Source organism: Embiotoca jacksoni, unplaced genomic scaffold (genome assembly GCF_022577435.1).
Source record: "Embiotoca jacksoni isolate LCO1_2020_lvr unplaced genomic scaffold, fEmbJac1.0.p SCAF_18, whole genome shotgun sequence".
Lineage (NCBI taxonomy): Eukaryota > Metazoa > Chordata > Actinopteri > Embiotocidae > Embiotoca > Embiotoca jacksoni.
Genome location: NW_027185318.1, coordinates 9,655,444 through 9,674,868, shown reverse-complemented (window position 1 = coordinate 9,674,868; position 19,425 = coordinate 9,655,444). Strand labels below are relative to the sequence as shown.

Here is a 19,425-nt window from a genome sequence, read left to right as displayed (position 1 = left end):
CTTTGCTTTGTGCAACTGCAGTGAACATGAATTAAGACAAAGCTGCATAGAATACAGAGCACAAAATGAGATCAATTAATAGAGGCGTACAGTTTACTGAATTTACATTACTTAAGTCTTTGAAATATCTTCCTAAAATCAGTTTGAAATGCTATGTGTGAAGTCAAATTCACACAATCCATCACTATATGGGTTATCGTGTAATTGTATGCAAACACAATGTTCAGTAAATGTCGATCTGTGCCCTTGGCTGTCCATTAGATGGCATTTGTGACTGTGTGGCACTTACCCTGATCACCTCTGGAGTCTGCTGGATGAGGAGCGTTGAACCAGCGTCTCTCGCAGCAGCAGGTTCCCCAACCGCAAAGGCAGCATCTCTTATAGTTACTGTGGCGGGGGAGGCCTCAGGGGCTGGAGCTTCAGGTGCAACCACGGTTGTGGGTTCATCTAGATGCGTGGAGGAATGCAGGCTTGCAGGTGCAGATGTTATTGGGGCAGGGATGGATTTTGGATCCACCTCACCTGAAGAGGCTTCTGTAATTGTATCTGTAGCCTCAACTGCAGGTCCAGGTGAAGGTGTAGGCAAATGTTTGGGGGCAGCATCGGGTGAAGGTTCAGCTGTAGCATTGCACTCAGGTTCAGATACTGCAGGTATGGGTGTCGGTGCAGGGGAAACCGCAGATGTATTTGCCAGGGTGTGTTTTGTCGGTATTGCTGGGACTACATTTGTGTGCGTGGGTGGAGCAGTGGGAGCGACTGGTAGGTTTGTGCTCTCCACAGGGGTATCAGCCCTGCCAGTGGTGGCCAGTGTATCCTGCAGGAGCCTCATCACCTCCCGCTCCTTCCCGCTGTTCCTCTCGGCACTGCCTGTGCTCCCTGTCCCAGAATCCACCAGCTCTTGGGCAAAACTCTCAATGCTCTCAAGGATTCTCAGCAACAATGCCCCATCCTCCTCCTCTCCTCCTGTCACAGCTTCACTGGTCTCTCCCTGGGGAGGTGTGAGACTCTGGGGAGTTCTGGAGCTGAGACCGTTCATGGGTAAGTGGCTGGTTGGCTTCTGGACTTGAAACTGAGCTGTTTTGGGCTGAGTGACTGTCTCGTTAGAGGCGATCCGCTGGCCTCCCTCTCTCTTCCTGGTTTTGGCAGGAAGAGGAGGCTCGGTGTTTCTGGGGTGGCTCATACTCTGGGATAGATTCTCCAAGTCCATCAGTAGCTTGTCAATATCCTCATTCCTGTGCGCAGAAGCCTTAGGTGTTGAGACTGAGGAAGGCCAAGTGGGGCTGTAGCCAGAATTGACAGGCAAATTGTTCGAAGAGTTAAAGAGTGTGTGGGGTTGGGGCAGCTGCAGGTGTTGCCCCAACACAGTGTCGTTTTTGTTCTGGGTAGTGTTCACCCCTCTGGTTGGAGTGTGTGTCTGCTGTGAGATTTGTTCTGGTGTCTTTCCCACATCTGCCTCCTCCTCCTCAATATAAAGAGCCTCCATGGGGGATGCTGGGGGAGTGTGTGTGTATGGTGGGGTGGGAGATGTACGAAGAGGTGAGGGTGAGTGTGTTGGAGAGGAGCTGGATGGAGAGCACGTGATAGATGGGGGAGAGAGAGTGTGCTGTGTGATAGAAGAAGGATGTGGATGCTGCAGTCCATTGGTAAGTGGAGTAGCTCTGGTTTCGACTGAGCTCTGGACTGCTTTGGTATGGATGGAATCTGATTTCAAAGATGAGGACGAAGATGAAACAGAGGAGGGAGCAGCAGATGTAGAATGCGGAACAGTCTTTGGGATTGGAGGTGACTGCACCACATCTTCATAGCGGGGAGGTTGCTCATTGCCAAATATTGGAGAGTAAGGTCCCTGCTGGATGGAGTGAAGAGTGTTCACCAGCTCAGCCAGATCGCTGTGCCCACTTCCAGGTGGACCCTGACCCCCTTGCCCGCCGCCTCTCAAACCTCCAATCCCTTCCAGCTCCAGAGGCAGTCTCTTCAGATAGGAGCTGAGTCGGGTCATCATGGCCCGATACACACTGTCTGGACTTACCCCTCCATCCTCCGGCCCGCCACCAGCTTTGCGTCTGATGCACTGCTTGATAATGTCAGTGCATTTCTTTAGGTCTTCAGAGCATTTGAGCAGTATGTCAAGGCAAGCACGGATGTCCTCACCACCTGCTCCACCAGTAGCAGCCTCGGCTCTGGTTTTCTCCAGAAGACGGAAAATCAGGTTCTCCTCCCCCAGGGTGTTGAGGTACAGGGAGGCCACCGTGTTGAGACTTTGGTCCAATGACCCAATACTCGAGAGGCTGCTTGCTGAGCCCCCACCCACTTTGGTGATGGCTGATAAGGTGCCTGCGCTCCCCTTTAGCTTTGCGTCCTCCAACCCGGTTCCTTTCCCGAGCACAAATGGTGGCAGGTTCTCATCATTAGAAGTAGCCATGCCATTTGTTATGCCATTATTTATTGCGTTTGTTGTAAGGTTAGAGCTGAAGTGGCCATAGATGATCTCCAGGTCAGTGGAGCGACGGCTAAAAGAGTCAGGACGGACCTTGCGACCTTTCCGGAAGGTGACGTGGCTGGAGGAGGAGAGGCGGAGCTTGTCAAAAGAAAACTCCTTGAGCTTACCACTGGCCAGGTTGATGGCCTCTTCGGTAATGTCCTTCAGACTGCCAGTGGAGCACAAGTTCCCAATCGATGCTGCACCAATAGGGGTCTTTTTGGCACGCCATGTGGGGCTGTCCTCCCCTAAAGACAAATTGCCACTGCTGCCCGCCCTCTCTAGACCACCGTTATGAGTAGTATCCATGGCAACACAAAGTTTACCATTGTTAGGAAGTTGCTGAGTAATCAGGTTACGGGAGTGTATGGGTGAGCTATTAAATTCATCATATGCAGGATCAGGTGCAACATGGAGCTCGGAGCAGGTGCCGCGGTGTGCCACAGTACAGTCCAGCCCCTGGGATAGCGCCCCACATGGCCCCGAGCAGTAGTGCACAGCATGGGAGTGAGTGCGTCGGTCCACGACCACACTGTTGTAGCAGCTCACACTGCTCACAACTACACGATAGGCTGCTGCCATGGTGAGCAATTTTCTTCAGGGCATAGGAAGGTCAAAATGATATCAAAGTGTAAAACAAAAACAATAGAAATTTAACAAAATTTGAATCCCACTGGATTTAAATATTTAGTTGGAACTCCTTTAGTTGAGAGAAAAAAACTAATTATGTCCAAATACGGAATCATTTTGCTGAGAAAACAAGTCTTTCAACTGTGCAGTGACATAGGCTAAATACAATGCTGTCACAAAAATAAAAACAAAAAAGGCAGTGAGTAGATAAAAAGAAACACCAACAAAAATTAATTCCAAAGTCGATATCCTTTCATGCTTTCAAAGCTTTAATGGGTTCAACTCTCTTGCAGAGGCAAAGAATTCCTTGTTTGAGATCTTTGGGGCTCTTAATAACAGCCGTAAGGTTCCTCCTCTCTCCACAGGCACCGTCTGCGTTTCCTCTCTAGCAGCAGCTCATTAGCCACTAATGATAGCGGTGGAGGATGGTGACAGCGGAAGATCCAGCTGGGGTAACACCCATCCCTTCACAGAAGCAGCCCTAGGGGCCTAATCCAAGGCCAGCAAGGCCTTAACATTGCCCTAGCCCGGACTCATCCCCTGCGCAATGAGACGTGGGAAGAACCCCCTTTTTTTCTCGGTCTACTTTCCTGACAGAGCCGAGGACCATCCGCTGACTCCAACACAGCTGCAGAATAGCAGGGGACCGACCACAGATGGCCGGCTACCTCTCCTTCTCTTTGAGTGCGTGTCTGGATCTCGCTCACTGCCGTCCCCTCTCTCACCCCTTCCGTCTCCCGCTGTCAGCCATGTCAGAGGGAGAGTGTGTTTCTGACGGGAGGATACCGCCTGCGAGTCAGCAAAGGTGGGAGGAGGATGGGAGGGGGGCGGAGGGGGGAGAGAGAGAGAGAAAGTGGAAAAGACAAAACGGAGAAAGAGAAAACAAATCATTAAGACAGCTAGCCAGAAGTGGACAATTGTTTACTTGAGTGTACGTGTGTAAAAACTTTCAAAAGCCACAGTATCTTTCAGCTGATATAAATATTTTTGCCTCTTTATCATCAAAAAACCTGCAAAAACACACTCTGCTTTCTGCAACATCAACGTCAGACTTAGACACACACACACACACACACACACACACACACACACACACACACACACACACACACACACACACACACACGTCCAGATCAAAAGGAGGGTTAAACAGGAAGAGCAGTAAAAAAAGACGTGACTCCCTCTTTTCATCATAACAGTTTTCTTTAACCCTGCAGACAAATCATGACTCAGTAAAAGAGAGACAGGTGTGGCAGGGGGAGAAAACACCTGTTAGCTTTCATGTTTCATTTCCTGTTGTTTTTTTTCCTCCTATTTTTGGGCACAAATTCATCATTATAAAGATGTATGTTTTTGTTCTACTGCATTTTATTTTCAACTTCAAAAGACATGAAAAGATTGATGCAAACAAGCAAAAACACATTAAACAAAGAGTTGTGAAGATGAAATTATAGTGTGACTTCAAAGACCGCACAATGTTGTTTAGATTATCCATCTAATGATATCAACAAGGAGGCTTCTGATTGGTCCAAAACCTTCAGCAGTACATGGCAGCATCCCAAACATTCAGCCAGATAAACACAGATACTCCTCAGGACTGCAGAATCTGACTTTTTAGTCTGCAGATCCACCTAAAAGTTTACATTTGCTAACTGGAAGCTGGCAGGAAGTAAAATATGCTTCAGAATTTAGGCTTATACAGATTAGATTGGGTCTCAAACCTTTTCAAAATTAAAAACATTTCAAGCTTGCAGGAAAAACTTTCACTGCTGAGGGGTTCCTACTGGAAATGTGACTCTGCGTGGTAAAAGAAGTCGAGCAATATGTAAATAGCGGTATCGTGCCCCGTACCAGGGTCTAATAGAGCCTGACAAGGAGGTAAACACACTGTGCAGTAAACCTGCAAGCAGGACTGATCGGTAAAATGATTTAAAGACCGTGCAAAAGAATGGAATGAATTCAACGTGATTGGACCCAGTTCTGTCAGTCTTTTTTCACATCTCTTTTACGTTCCTCTTTCTTCCCAGTCCTCTCTCTCCCCCGCTATCAATTAGTTTTAGATGTTAGTTTCTGCCTTCACATGCACCAATTTCTGTCTGTTTCTCCCCGTTTTTTTCCTCCCACTCCACAAGCATTAAACATTCCACATGTATGCCCAGGTGGAATGTATATAGCTCCAGTAGACACATATAGCACTCCTACAGCCACAACAACGCACATGCAATCTAACCTCAAGCTTAATCAATACAATAAAGACAGACGTCGTTTTCCCGAAACTGTCAGGATATCAGCATTTGACAAATCCAGATAAAAGACTTACTTAGCAAATTTAAACGTACAAAAATATCTAAATCTAAAAAAGCCAAGGCTGTATTTAAATAATATGATGCTAAAACATCCACACACAGCTGGTAGTTTATATACAATCAGGACTGCATACCTGTGGGATGCAGGATTTTTTTTTTTTAGAATGGCCTCAGGAAGAAAGAACAACATTGAAAGGTTATTACAACTTCGACTGAGAGAACAGACATATGATCCGTGTAGGGAATCATGGAGACAAGAGTTTTCTACTTAAAAGTGTGAAAAAGAGCAACTGGGAGGAGAGAGAGGAATGATTGGTGGGCTTGTAGGTGGGTTGGGGTGAGTGACGAGCAAGGTCGGGACGGGGCGGGGGGGGTGGCAGGGTGTCGGCACCTGGAAAAACAATGCATACAAAGTTGAATAGAAAAAAACATGCTGTCAGTTAATCTCTCTCTCGCTTTCTCTACCCTTTCGTTCCACACAAACACACACACAGCAGCTGGATGCAGCTGAATCAGTCTCTCGAGCAGGAAATTACACTTCCTGGCAATCTGCACTTGAAATGGGGACAGTCAGTCTGAAAGAGACTATTACAGGGTGGTAATCTCACACACACACACACACACACACACACACACACACACACACACACACACACATATATATACATTATGTGGTGTGTTTTCAATCCCTGCCATGATTTAGAGGTAGCTAAGTGTGGCCTTTTTTTTTTTTCTTCTCCTGGACATATTTTATGGGCGAGTTAGCAGAGACTGCGTAGAGGTATTAGCTTTCAGTTTAATGTCAACAAGCCAGAGCTTAAAGCCAAAATCGAGGCAGGAAAAAATGTGGGTTTATTTTTAAGGTGCCTTTTACATTTTGAGGAACAAACTTGACACAAGTTAACTTAACTTAATAACTCCAAGTAAGTCTGTGAATATTTTATTTTTTGCGCTAAAACTATAAGTTGAGACACTTTTTTTTTTCAGATTGTCAGAGTGAAAAGTGAGGATTACCTCCTATCTTTTTTGTGTTTAATGCAATTTGCAATGGAATTCTCATCCGTGCCCTTTATCCTCAACTTCCTCCATTTCCTTTTTATTTCCAGAGGCTTTATTGCTCTCTCTCTCTCTCTCTCTCTCTCTCTCTCTCTCTCTCTCTTTCTGTCTGTGAAGGCATTTAAAAGCCAAACAAAAAGAAAGTAGTGGATTGGCTTCCTTGTGTTTCTTTGCAAGAGAACTGGAGATTATTTGTAACAACCTCCCTTCTTTTTCATTTCTCTTCCTCCCATCATTTCTGTCTGTCCCTCTCTCCCTCCACTCCATCTAAAAAAGTCCACTTACTTCAACCTGACCTTCACCAGGAAGCACTTAATCACCAGAGGCCACTTCTGTCACACCTTTCAATTCAGCCACCAAAAGTATGTCTGTGCATGTGTGTGCATGCTTCAGCGAACGTGCACAGAAAGAAGTTGTGTACTTGTGCAATAACGATAGAACACGTATGCTGTTTGCTGTGCATGTGTGTGTGTGTGTGTCTCTATTAGTGGATACACAGCAAGGGGCCTAGGGGGCCTCCAGGGGAAGTGGGTCTTTGTGAACATGAAGGCCCAAATAGGAACCCCAAACATACCCCCAGGGAGAGAGGACAGGTCTATACAGGCCCACTCATTGAACACACACACACACACACACACACACACACACACACACACACACACACACACACACACACACACACACACACACACACACACACACACACACACACACACACACACTAATGCACAATTTCCGTGTTGCTACCGAGATCACACAGAGGGAGCACAGCTTTGCCATGCCATACACATGCTAAACAGACGTGAGCGAGGGATAGTGGCTCTCTCGGCTTTGACTTCTGCCCTACAATGGAGGACAATTGTAGCTACAAAAGAGGAATCACTGATGTGCAAGAAACAGAAGAAAATGCAGACTCATGAAGAAACACAAAAATAGATGCATTGATTTGTGAGAAGTGCACATGCACAACAAATCAAATGCATGAAAGACAATTCATTCATGGTTTGTCAAATGTCCATTTTAAACAATTTTCCTCTGTCCCTTGCCTATTTTCTCTCTCTATGTCTTTTTCTCACACTTTGATCTTTACAAATATCCAGTGAACTAACTGCAGCTCTGACCCACTTCTCTGCATCTTTCTGTAATCCTCACATTAATTATTTACGCTGACTTCGAAGTGCCTGTTTTGACACACACAAACACACGCGTACACACACACACACACAGAGAGAAACTACACAGTCATACTCTCTTGAAAGTTTGCTCATCAGCTTTGCATCAATCAAATGTCTGTCTGTCTTTTTTTGGCAGAAAGAGAAAGAGGCAGACAGACATACTCAGGCAGACAGCTCTGTCCTTGTCAAATCCGGGCCACATTTCAGTTACCATTATTTTCTGCGTCAGCTGCAGCTGGAATAAAAGACAGACTGGGAGAAAAAGAGGAGGAAGATGGACTGACAGGCAATCGGACCATCCAGGAAGAAAAAGAACTGTTTTCTTTTGAGGGTATAAAAAAAAAAAAAAAAACCCTACATAAATCTCTTCTCTCTTCTCAATCTTTCAACAGCAAAAACTCGCATCATCCAAGTTTGAAATGTGATATATATAAAACACAGAAGGAGGTTTCTGTTGATTGTGCCAGATGCAAAAGGGCAATGAGTTTATCTGAAGGAGAGCTAGAGTTTAAAGAGTATGGATTGAAAAAAAACAAAAACCTGCCAAGTCCCACTAAAAGATGAGCTACTATGCAAACCAGATGTCTGCACATGAGCCAAAACACAGTCAGGCAAATAATCAGAAGGGATTTCTGATCAAATAAAAGGATTAAAGGACAGTTAAGGTGTTTGTGTTCAATGCCCTTAAGTAAGAAAGAATATATCTGTTCATTTAAATTGTACAAAAAGCAGAAATTAACTATTTTCATACAGTTATGGACAAGGAAAAAAAAAATGTGGAAAAGCAAGCATTGCGGTGCTTTTTGACAACGCTTTATGTAAAACTTTTCGGGTTTCTTTTTATAGCGCAAAATGAATAAAGAATGAGGCAAAAAGAAACACCTGTCAAAGAGGGAAACAAAGGCAGAGCGAGAGAAACTTTACAAATCATTTCCAAACGACAACATTGTTCGATCGTTGAAGGGTGTTAGATCATTCTATATTTGCGTTTATTGCAACCTCAAGTTGCTAATACGACGGGAGCGATGTCAAGTGATGCAGTGTAAAGCGTGACTCGGGGGAAGGTAGGGGGTGGTTGGATGGATCAAACACAAGACTTTCACCCGCTGTTCGTGTCCCGTGTAAAAGCAAAGGTCAACGTTGACTTAATTTAACGTACGTTCTGTATTTAACAGATGGCCTGTTACGAACGTAATGTAATTTACTCAAATGTTATTCTAACTCAAACTTCGATCTTTTCCTAAATGTAACCAAGGAGTACATGTGTGTGTACCTGGCAGAGACTCGGGGGTTCTCTTGTTATGTCTGCCAAAATGATTTTCTGGATGGGACCCAGACTGACAGCACAAATCACTGTACTCTGGAGATATAAACAAACGCACGCACACAGCTGCTGAGATTAAACTGCGTCTTCAGGCTTGATAGACACGTCCCAGAATAAGAGAGCTGGTCTTTATAGGTCAGAACAGCAGTCGGGGCTAAGCAGAACCAAGCTGCATGCAGGTCGGTCCTGCTCAGGTTCAAACAGGGACAGTTTTCACTGTGAAGGCATTTTCACTGTCAACAGCGGAAACGTGGGACAAGCCGATGATTGTTTTATATTTACATGGTTGCCGTTCATCTTAATGTTATGACAGAAGTTGATTAATCTTACTCTGCCCTACCAGGCAACACAGTCTAACGGTCTTTGTGGATCCAATGATTTGTGACGGCGCTCTTCACTACAAAAGAGCACCCTGCTTTACTTCTTTTCCTCAGAATGATATGAACTGTAAATAAAAGAAAACAATTACAGACATTTATTTATCCCTGATTTGTATCTCCAGGTAGAAAGGTGGAGGAACCTTAATATCTGAGAGGCTAAACTCGGGTTAAATAAGTCTGCCAATCTCAAGACCTGCTACTTGGAGCGCATGGTCGTAACCAAAGGCAATTTGACAAATTTGATCAATTCATGTCTTCATTTCAACACTGTTGGCGGTTCAGTAAGAGGACAATAGGAGGCTTAAGTCAGAAAATCAACTTTGACCAATAACAATGAGAGGGACAAAAATCAGATTTTGAAAAGGGACGGGGACACGGCCCCACTGGAAATTGGACCAAGATTGAACTGACAGCCAAATGATGACACTGAATTATCACCCCGTCCAAGCTACAATAATCATTATTTTTTAGATTTTAGTGTAACTAATGCTCACCACGATTACTGATGCTCTATGGCTGTATCTAATCAAAACCATCAATGTGATTAGCTGTAACTGGAGGAGGGTCTTACTTGAGCCCACAGACATCCGTTACAGGAGCACATTAGTTCAGGCATGGGACTTAAATTGCCCCTACATTAGCAACTCATTCATCAGCTGCTTGACAACCAGCTGACTATTATCAAATCATAATTATGTGTGCACAGAGTGGCAAACTTCTTTCTAAAGCTGTTATACACCGCAATTATTACACACTGACCCAACCTCCTCTTTATGTGTTCAGTGTTGGTGCTGATTAACTCAGATTTAAATGTACATGTAAGGACAAATTATTCCCAGTTATATACAATCCATATTTAACCTACTTAATTGCAGACAGTATATATTGTGCCTCTACAAGCTTGTCTAATTAAGTGAGTATTTATATTGTATGATTTGTTATTTTAATTACAAATGACCTCCAGTTAAACTGCTTTTTTGGACATTGTAAAATGTACAATAGACTTAAGGAAATGAATACTCTCCTTCAATACAACACCAACTCTGTCTCTCTTTCTCTCGGTCTCACTCTATCACACAGGGTGAGCTGGCACAAGCGCTCCTTCACAGTTCTGCACCTCCAGTGCTGCACCAGCTGTTACCCCAACGCTTTTCATATCTCTCGGGAAAGTGGGCTATGTGAATAGCTCAGCACCTCATTAGAAACAAAACAGCACACACACACACACACGTACGCACACGTACGCACACACACACACACAATATAGCCCCTTAGGGAAGGTGTTGAGTGCAAAGAAGAGGATGTTTTTGTGGCTCTGAGCAGATGAAGGAAAACAGTGACTCACATCTTTTCTTATCCTTAGATGTTTCCTGCTTAAAACTGCTTGACCTTATAAGGCTAACACACGCAGTCTTGATTCACACACACACACGCACACTTTGCAACACTGTTAGCTACATGAGACGATGGTGATGAGAGCTGGCATCAGCTTCAAAACATCAAAACCTGGGGTACACACACATACACGCACACAATTTCTGCATGCATACACACAAATACCAAAAACTGTATTTACCAACATACACAGTCAAATACACCACTGGCCTATGTTAACATTCAGATATAAACACACCAATGCACGCATGCACAAGCCCACACCTACATGCACGCGCGTGCACGTACAAACTCGGACACACACACACACAAACATCTGTCCATACTACCTCGCCTGGAGCTCATTATGACCCCATCCCTGCATTGCCACTAATTGAAAAAAACATATTTTGGGTGAAGTCATGCTTTGAGTTGCATTCTGCTGTAATGCACATGGAGTCACACAAATCAGACATCAGACATCCGCCACGCACACGCTGGCTGAGAAAACAAAGGACACACAAATTAAGCTAAAGTAATACGCAAGGACAGCTGACCTGGATTCAGCCAGTCAAGAGTTTATTCCTGCTACCACCTACAACCCAGAGTCAACAGCAAACCAGTTTACACCAACCACTAAAACCAGACAGTTCAACACAAACACACATATCAAAATCATACAGTAACCTGAGCAAATAAAGTGGAAAGGAAAAAGTTCCTTGTTTGGAAAAGCAAGGCGCAAAATCACTCAACCCAAGTATAATTATTGTAAAAAAAAACCTGCAACAAACGACACATTTTGAAGCTAATTGAATTTACAAGCCTCACAATGTACCTCTAGTGTCTCACCACATCATCAATTTAACAAATTACTGAGGATAATGAATTTCCCTGACCAGATTCATCCAGTCTGTGTAGGCTCGCTAGTGTAAAGTCGAAAAACCATCCACATAGAGTACTGTTTGTTTAAGACATTACATGCTGATGGATAGATAGTTACTTTATTAACCCCACAAGGGGAAACATTTTTATTAGCTGATAACTTTTAACCAAACAACCAGCAGTTCTGGCTAGACATCTGATCAGGCTCTCTCCTTGTTTTAAAATTTTAAACTTTAATAAATAATGCACTGTAACTCCAGCCAGCAGCAACCCTTGTGCACTGTGGTTCAGAAGGAAAACATAGCTGTATTTCTTTCAAGGCAAAGCAGATCTGCATTCAGTCTGGATATCACCGATGGCTGGAACGATTATTTCAGGTTCCAGATTTTTAATGGGGCACCAATGGCCATTGTCATTGTAGCACTGACCTGAGTTTAATGTATTGTAAATGGGATTATAGACAGCGGACTTTAAACAAATTGGGCTTTATATAGTTATACCTTATCATCATATAAATTCCTTGACCAGCTTCAACATCCAAGTTCTTGATCAGCTTCAAGACATCTCCAATCAACATATTGTATTTAGCAAAATATACATAAGGATGTGTTTTCAGGAACACGCTTAGCCTCACATGATTTTTATCTGGTCGGAGTGACTTCAGCTGACCCTGGTGGAGGTTGGGTTACTATGCAGTGAAGATCACAATTAAAGCAATAAATAAATAGTTCACAAGACAAACAAAAAGGAGAGAACACATTCCATTTGGAGGTCTTGAGTGTTCACACACAGTTGGAGCCCAAAAAGGTAAAGAAGTTGACCAAAACAAGACGACCTGGAGCCAGACCCCAGCCGATTCCCAAACCCGAGCCGATTCCCAAACCCATCCAGCTGGTTGGAGCTCAAAGCTCTGGACTCAGACATTCCCCAGATACCGCAGGGCTTTTACACTAACAGATATCACTCAAAGAGTACAAGCCGCTCAAACAGCTACAGAAGAAACACACAGCACTTGTTGAGTCAAAATCTACAGTAATACAGGTGCGTAGTAGGAAGGTGTGGTGTGACAGCCCCTGAAATTACACAAATACGCACGAGCGAAGGGTGAATCAGACACAAGAGAGAAGAAAGAAGCACCCGCTGTAACGACAGATTTTAAAACCCGTCTGCTGCTTGATTTCCAATTATTTTCTCGGTTATTCAACAAATGAATAGCAATTAAGGCTCAAATCAAAGCTGCACAACACATGAAGCCAGACTTCTAAGAGAACAGAGGCAGGGGGTGAGACTTTGTTTTTCTATCCTTACAACTGATATTTCTCCTTTATATTTTACACTAATTAACATACTGACATGACTATTGTGATTATTATTATGTTGTTGTTATGCTGTAAAATCAAGAAGCTTTCCAAAAAAAAATATTTTTTTAGGAAATGATTTGAAAATTTTCTGTTAGACATTCATAAAGTCTTAAACAAAAATGGCTTTCCATCGCAAGGAATCACAAAAAAAAAATCCTCTAACTTTTTTTTGAATCTTTTTAATGTAGTGGATGTGGTAGTAACAGGATAAAAGCATGACTATTCTAGATTTCATGCAAAATCAGTGTGACGCTCTTTTTACAAAAATATATAATAGGTATAACAGCCTTCTACAGATCTGAATTAGATATACTATATGCAAATTTCAATTACAATTCTCTTAAAAAAGCCTTATGGAATTCACATCTCCCACAGAACAAATCTCTCATTCTGACTTTCCTAGAAAATCTAGACGAGACATATAAAAGTAGCATCTTAAAGATATTTAATCACTGACAGACACGTAAAAAAACATTCATTCTCGCTCCCCTGATGTTTTCTAGATGTCCAAACACAATGTCTTCCAGACGTGTTTGTGTTCATGTCAGCAGCAGCACTATGTGTTTATAACGAATTGAAGAGTAGAGATCTGCAGATTTTGAACAGAAATCCATATAAGAGCATGTTTAGACTGGAGAGAAGAAGCTAGACTAACTAGTCTGAGGGCCGTGTGTGTGTGTGTGTGTGTGTGTGTGTGTGTGTGTGTGTGTGTGTTAACTGCTGTCCCTGTCCATCAGAGGGTCATATGAGGAGCAGATTAGGGTTTCTAACCGCAAACCCCTGACGCCATGGCCCATCGTCAGAGCCGGTGAGGAGAGTCATCATGATCCGAACCACCTCTGACTCACCCCTCCTTATCGCGCCATCGTGCGTGCGCGCAAACACACACACACACACACACACACACAAAACCACATCTAAATCAGGACTTTGTGGGGCAGCCATGTGTTCGTCAACCCTTGTGCAACGACAACATCTCGACCAATCAGTTTGAGCCACAGGTGACGACTGCGACTAATAATTATTTTCATAATCGATGGTGTTCGTTATCATCTCAGCTAAAGAATTAATGCCAAAAATGGTCATTACAATTTCCTCAAAACCAAACCAATATCCCAAAACTCAAAGATAGTTGACTTTATTTTTACTTTTACTGTCATTTTGCGAGGTGCCACACGCCCCCTTGCACAGAAGTGGTTGTGCACATTTCATGTCCTTTCATGGGCAATGCATTCTGTCTGTTTGCGAAAAAGTAAGACGAAGACATGTACAGTATGTTGGTGGTGTTACTAAGGTTTCAGGCCAATTAAAACCCACTGAGGTTTGTCAGAGAGGTGTTATAAAACTCCACTAAGAGAACATGAAGTGTGTTTTTAAATCTGTTAAAAGGCTTCGTGGTATCCAGGATCTGCTGGTTAAATTACATGAAGTGGCAGTTATTGTGTCTCTGAAAGGACTTTGAGATCGTGCTGTTGCATCCACTGAATATTTGGAGCGTAACATTAAAATTTTGGTGCAATTTAGATCAATGTTAGAGTTGAGCCGAATTATTAAGATTTGCTTTTTGAACACGCCTCACACCACCACTTGACTAACCCTTTGCTCAAGTTTTCCATGATGTATGCTGTGGATGGCAAAATTGGTATGAATCACTGAAACGGTCGACTAATTTATCCCTATTATTAGTGGGTTAGTCAGGCCATAGGACCCTGACTCGCTGGCATGCAATATTAGGTTTCTCTTTGTGTTTTTCCTGCATTCATAAACTGACATATGAGCCATTTTCCGCTCTTTATTTAACACGAGAATAGCTGAGCTTAAGTGATCGATCCAAAATAAATGTTGCCTTTTCTGTAGACTTACATTCTGTATAAAACAACTTATTTTCTTCCCCCATATCTTCAGAAACCAAAACACTCTTTTACTATGCAGCACAGTTATAGCAGGACCAGCCCCGACAATGCTACTGTGGTACAAGCTGCCACTTTAAGCCTGTTAGGGGGCGGGTATTTACAACCCAGCATACAAACAAGACTATAAAACTGGACTCCCCTCACCTCTCCCTCAACTCTTCTCCCTCCTTTCTATTAAACCTGCGGTCGAACTAAACCTCATCAGAAAAAGAAAAGAAGTTAATGCATGTAGTGGGAACAATAAAGGCACCACATGAAGATTTAGCAGATATTAAACAGCTTATGGGATTCATTGCAACTCGGGATGAAAGCAAGACTGCAGCAATTGAATTGGTCATTTATAAGCACAGTTAACTCTAAAAATAAATGTATTAGCACAAACACGCATGGAAAACACCCAAATCTGCCTGTCTCTCTTTCTCTCTCACACACACAAACACGCGCCACATCCTCTGTTACTGGGTTATTTTCTCCTCTAGTGTTTAGAGTCTATTCTTGGAGTCGTGTTTGTGCATGTGACCCCAGTCACTGCTCACGGTCAAATGTCCGGCTGCCTTTTCATCTCAAGAGTGCACATGTTTGCGGGTCTCACTGTCTGTGAGTGCGTCACACAGAGACAGGGCCGTGTTTACGCCTTCAGGTCCAGATTACTCGAAGCCATCACAATTCTTTCATCTCTTAATAAGCGCGTCTTTAGTTTTAATCACTCTGCGAATCCCACCACCTTCAGGATTCTGAAAGACAAACGGCAACAGTATCTCCCCGTTTCTCTCCTCTGCTCCTTTGTGTACTCATGTTTAGCTGGAGCCTTACTTGACATTTTATTTCATCTGTTTGAGACATCAGCACACACCAGAAGGGTTTTTCATTCACTCACCCCCAAACCGTCAGTGTAAGCCGAGTGCGAGCAGGCTCTGGCGAGGATGTGGCTGAGCTACTGCAGCTTAGCCCAGCGTTAAGGTCTAGACTGCCCTAATGAGAAGCAGCCCTCCTTCCCAGTAAACTGCCTTTCCAACTGCATGAATACTTCTCAGTTTGAAACATATTTCTCCATGTATGTAGACATGAGTAAAAGAAAGTATGATGTGCATTCAAGAAGTTCAGAGACTGTTCCTGTTGTGCACGAACAGAGCGCAGCACAGTGACGTGGAGCAGAACTTATCCAGGTGGGTTTTCTTTGACATTCACATGGTTGTGCACCCTGTATTTTCCCCCCAAGGGTCTGACTTTCATCACCGAGTTCTACGGTGACGTTCGGAAGCGTCTGACAAAAAAAACATTCAACAGAAACGACCCGAAATGTAGAAAGATTTCACCAGGTTTCTCCAACATGACAAGACACCAGCACACAGCACATTGAAAACAGACATGTTCCCTGCCCGTAACAACACAATCGCAGCCCTCTCCCCACCCCCACTCGTTGGATTTAGGTCATTGCGACTTCTTTGTGTTCCCCAAAACTTTGACAATAAATATGATGTTTGCTCTCTGCTGAAGTGTCAGGTTCATGTTGATATTGCAAATGTGTCCGGACCAGTGCTGACAAAAAGATATTTCTTTGATGATGGTGATGACTCAAAATGACAATGATGATTAACTATTGAGTGTCAGGTATGAAGGGAGTGAATGAAGGACAGGGATTATAGACAGATTAAGTTAGCAATACAAATGGTGGGAAAGATCTACTTTCCCACTAAGATCTAGTGAGCAGGATGGCAGTAAAAGAGAATAAGAAAGGAGAATAAAACACATGAAAACGAAGCACAACATAAGATGAAACAATAAAAAGAGGTTGTTTGTCGAACCAGGTCAGAAAACTGGGTTTGGTCACTCTAAAAAGTCCAAGTAAACATAAGAAAAGAAGGAGAGGCTCAGTGGGTCTTCCAAATTTAGCTGCAGGCTGTATTTACGTGTATGTACAGTTAGTGTGTGTGTGTGTGTGTGTGTGCACATCTGTTTGTAATATGGCCGCACAATGGCAAAGATTTACTACATGAGCTGACTTGAGTATGGCTTATTAGACTCAAATAATGTCAAACCAGGATTTAACAGAGAGCTGAGGAGGGGGGCTACCTGCCTCTGCTGTCATTGCACACACGCGCACACACACACACACACACACACGCACACACGCACACACGCACACACGCACACACACTCTTGCAGGCCAGAGTTTATGCAAACGAACGTGGTGACCTCATGTGAGACGAACCTGTATATGAGGAAAGTATCTCATTGAGGGCAATGAACACTCACACACGCTCACAGACACACACTTTCTTTTTATTTGTTTCTGCCACCTGGAGGATGAAGAAAACAACAAGATCTCTGGGCCAGCATGTCAAGAATATAAAGACAATGGCGACGGCATGTATGACTCACCATGCATCACACACACACACACACACACACACACACACACACACACACACACACACACACACACTCCCTTGGGTTAGGCTTAGAAAAGAAAATTCCCTCATTATAACAGCATAGCAGCAGTTCAAAGGCGGAGGGGGAACGCTGCTCTAACTGGCTGCAAGCCTGGATCATCACACTGACTACTGTCACAATTTATCATACTAACACACTGACCAATAGCCCAGCGAGTCACACACACAGTCACACTGCCTGCCAACAGTGATGTCTACTATAGACCAGTGTCAGTGGATCATCAGTAAGTGACTGTGGAAAGTCACGCACTCAAAGCTTAGACGTCAAGTTAATTTACATAGCACCTTTAAGAAGACAAAAAGGGCTGCAGAATTTCAAGAAGGGAAAAATGAGGAGAATTTAAAACAAGCACAAACTGCAGACATAATACAAACAGGAAAAAAACGAAGACTAAAAAGTCGAGTTTAGAGTTGCTTTTATTCATACAAACTGTCCAGTTCTCCAAAAACTCTGAGTGTTTATGAAGCACCTAGACCCGCTTTGTGATCAAAAAATAAATGGAAATCTTAATCTGTACAATATGGGACATTTTACTGAATTCAGGAGAAAGATTTGAGCTTGCCAGATCTCTGGTGATGTAAAATATATCAGATCTGTAAAGCACCCTTTACTCACCAGCAAAACGCAGCTTTTAGGTTTTGTTTAAGTCGCAACCCACCATGACGTCCCCTACACATCACAAACTAATGTTGATATGTAGTATCTCAATATTCCAGCATCACATCAATCAAATCCTGCTGCTAAATTCTTATTGACTTTGTTGATTCTGCTGCTACTCTCACCTCAGTGTCACACCCATGTTATAAATCTGCTCAGTGAGCGTAAGAAGAACTGCATGGTGAACCTGAAAAGGCAGAAAGGACTGGATGTCATCATCACTACTGAGAGTTAATGTAAAAAATAGCATATTTCGCACTATGTGGCTGCTGTGTGAGGTAGATCAAAGAAAGGTCCTAAAAAGCTCTGTTAGCTCTGCCTTATCTGACGCAACACACACACACACACGCACACCCGCAGGCACACACACACACACACACACACACACACACACACACACACACACACACACACACACACAGAGAAGTAGCACACAGATCTCCAGCAACACCAAATTAAAGTCTCAAATCCCTCATGCATTCTGTATGACAGCATGTCGGATACTGCTGCGATGTGTCATTGGCTCATATCTCAGTACTTAAGTCTGTCTGTCTGTGTGTGTGTGTGTGTGTGTGTGTGTGTGTGTGTGTGTGTGTGTGTGTGTGTGTGTGTGTGTGCGTGTGTGCGTGTGCGCATGTGTGCGCATGTGTGCGCGTGTGTGCGCGTGTGTGCGCGTGTGTGCGCGCGTGTGCATTCCCATAAAAGTTGAGAAGGCCGTAAACGTTATATGTCAAGCAGTTGTGTGGGTGTCTTTCTTCTTACTATTAGCTGCCAGTAAATGTTATACATTTACATGTGAGTGTGTGTTTCCATATATCACGAACAGGCAGTGAGAGCAATGATTCCAAGTTTTCCAGTCAGCGTTCCTGAGCTCCAGGCAGACGGGGGAAGGCAGACACACGTCATCTTGTCAGTATACTGCTAAGTCTTCCAACTCCGTGCCTCACATCTGTTTGCTGTTAAACACACACACACACACACACACACACACACACACACACACACACACACACACACACACACACACATCTGACCGCACACACTAATAGGTACTGTACGATGCATGCAGACACACAGTGACACCTACACTTGCACAGTTTGTTGCACATAAGGTCTACAAGTCGCACAGAAAACCACCCACACAAGTTCATGGATCACCAAGCTGCCAGTAGTGGATGAAAAGATCATGCATATTTATACATAAAGTTTAAAAATTAAATCACATTTGCATGCTTTAAATGTAGAAGAGGATGTTTTGAATTCTTACACTCTGAAGAAGTCTGAGGGAGAATCATTTTCTATTGCATCTCCATCTCAGATGATGAAACAAGCACCACATAATCAATACTGATAACAAACAGTCATCTTTTATGCTTATCATTTTAAAATTCTCAAAAAACAAAGAAAAAAAACAACTATATTTACTTCAACATT

General features: G+C 43.4%; 1 protein-coding gene across 5 annotated transcripts in view; it reads right to left on the bottom strand.

The window, feature by feature from the left end:
• ppp2r3a (protein phosphatase 2, regulatory subunit B'', alpha) overlaps positions 1-19,425 on the bottom strand; it is a 56,887-nt gene that overhangs the window by 22,878 nt on the left and 14,584 nt on the right. For all 5 annotated transcript variants that reach the window (XM_069152660.1, XM_069152659.1, XM_069152663.1 and 2 more), the window contains one exon: positions 290-3,898. In XM_069152660.1, the coding sequence (XP_069008761.1) occupies positions 290-3,061 (2,772 nt within the window). In that variant the 5' untranslated portion in view covers positions 3,062-3,898. The remainder of the gene's footprint in view (positions 1-289; positions 3,899-19,425) is intronic.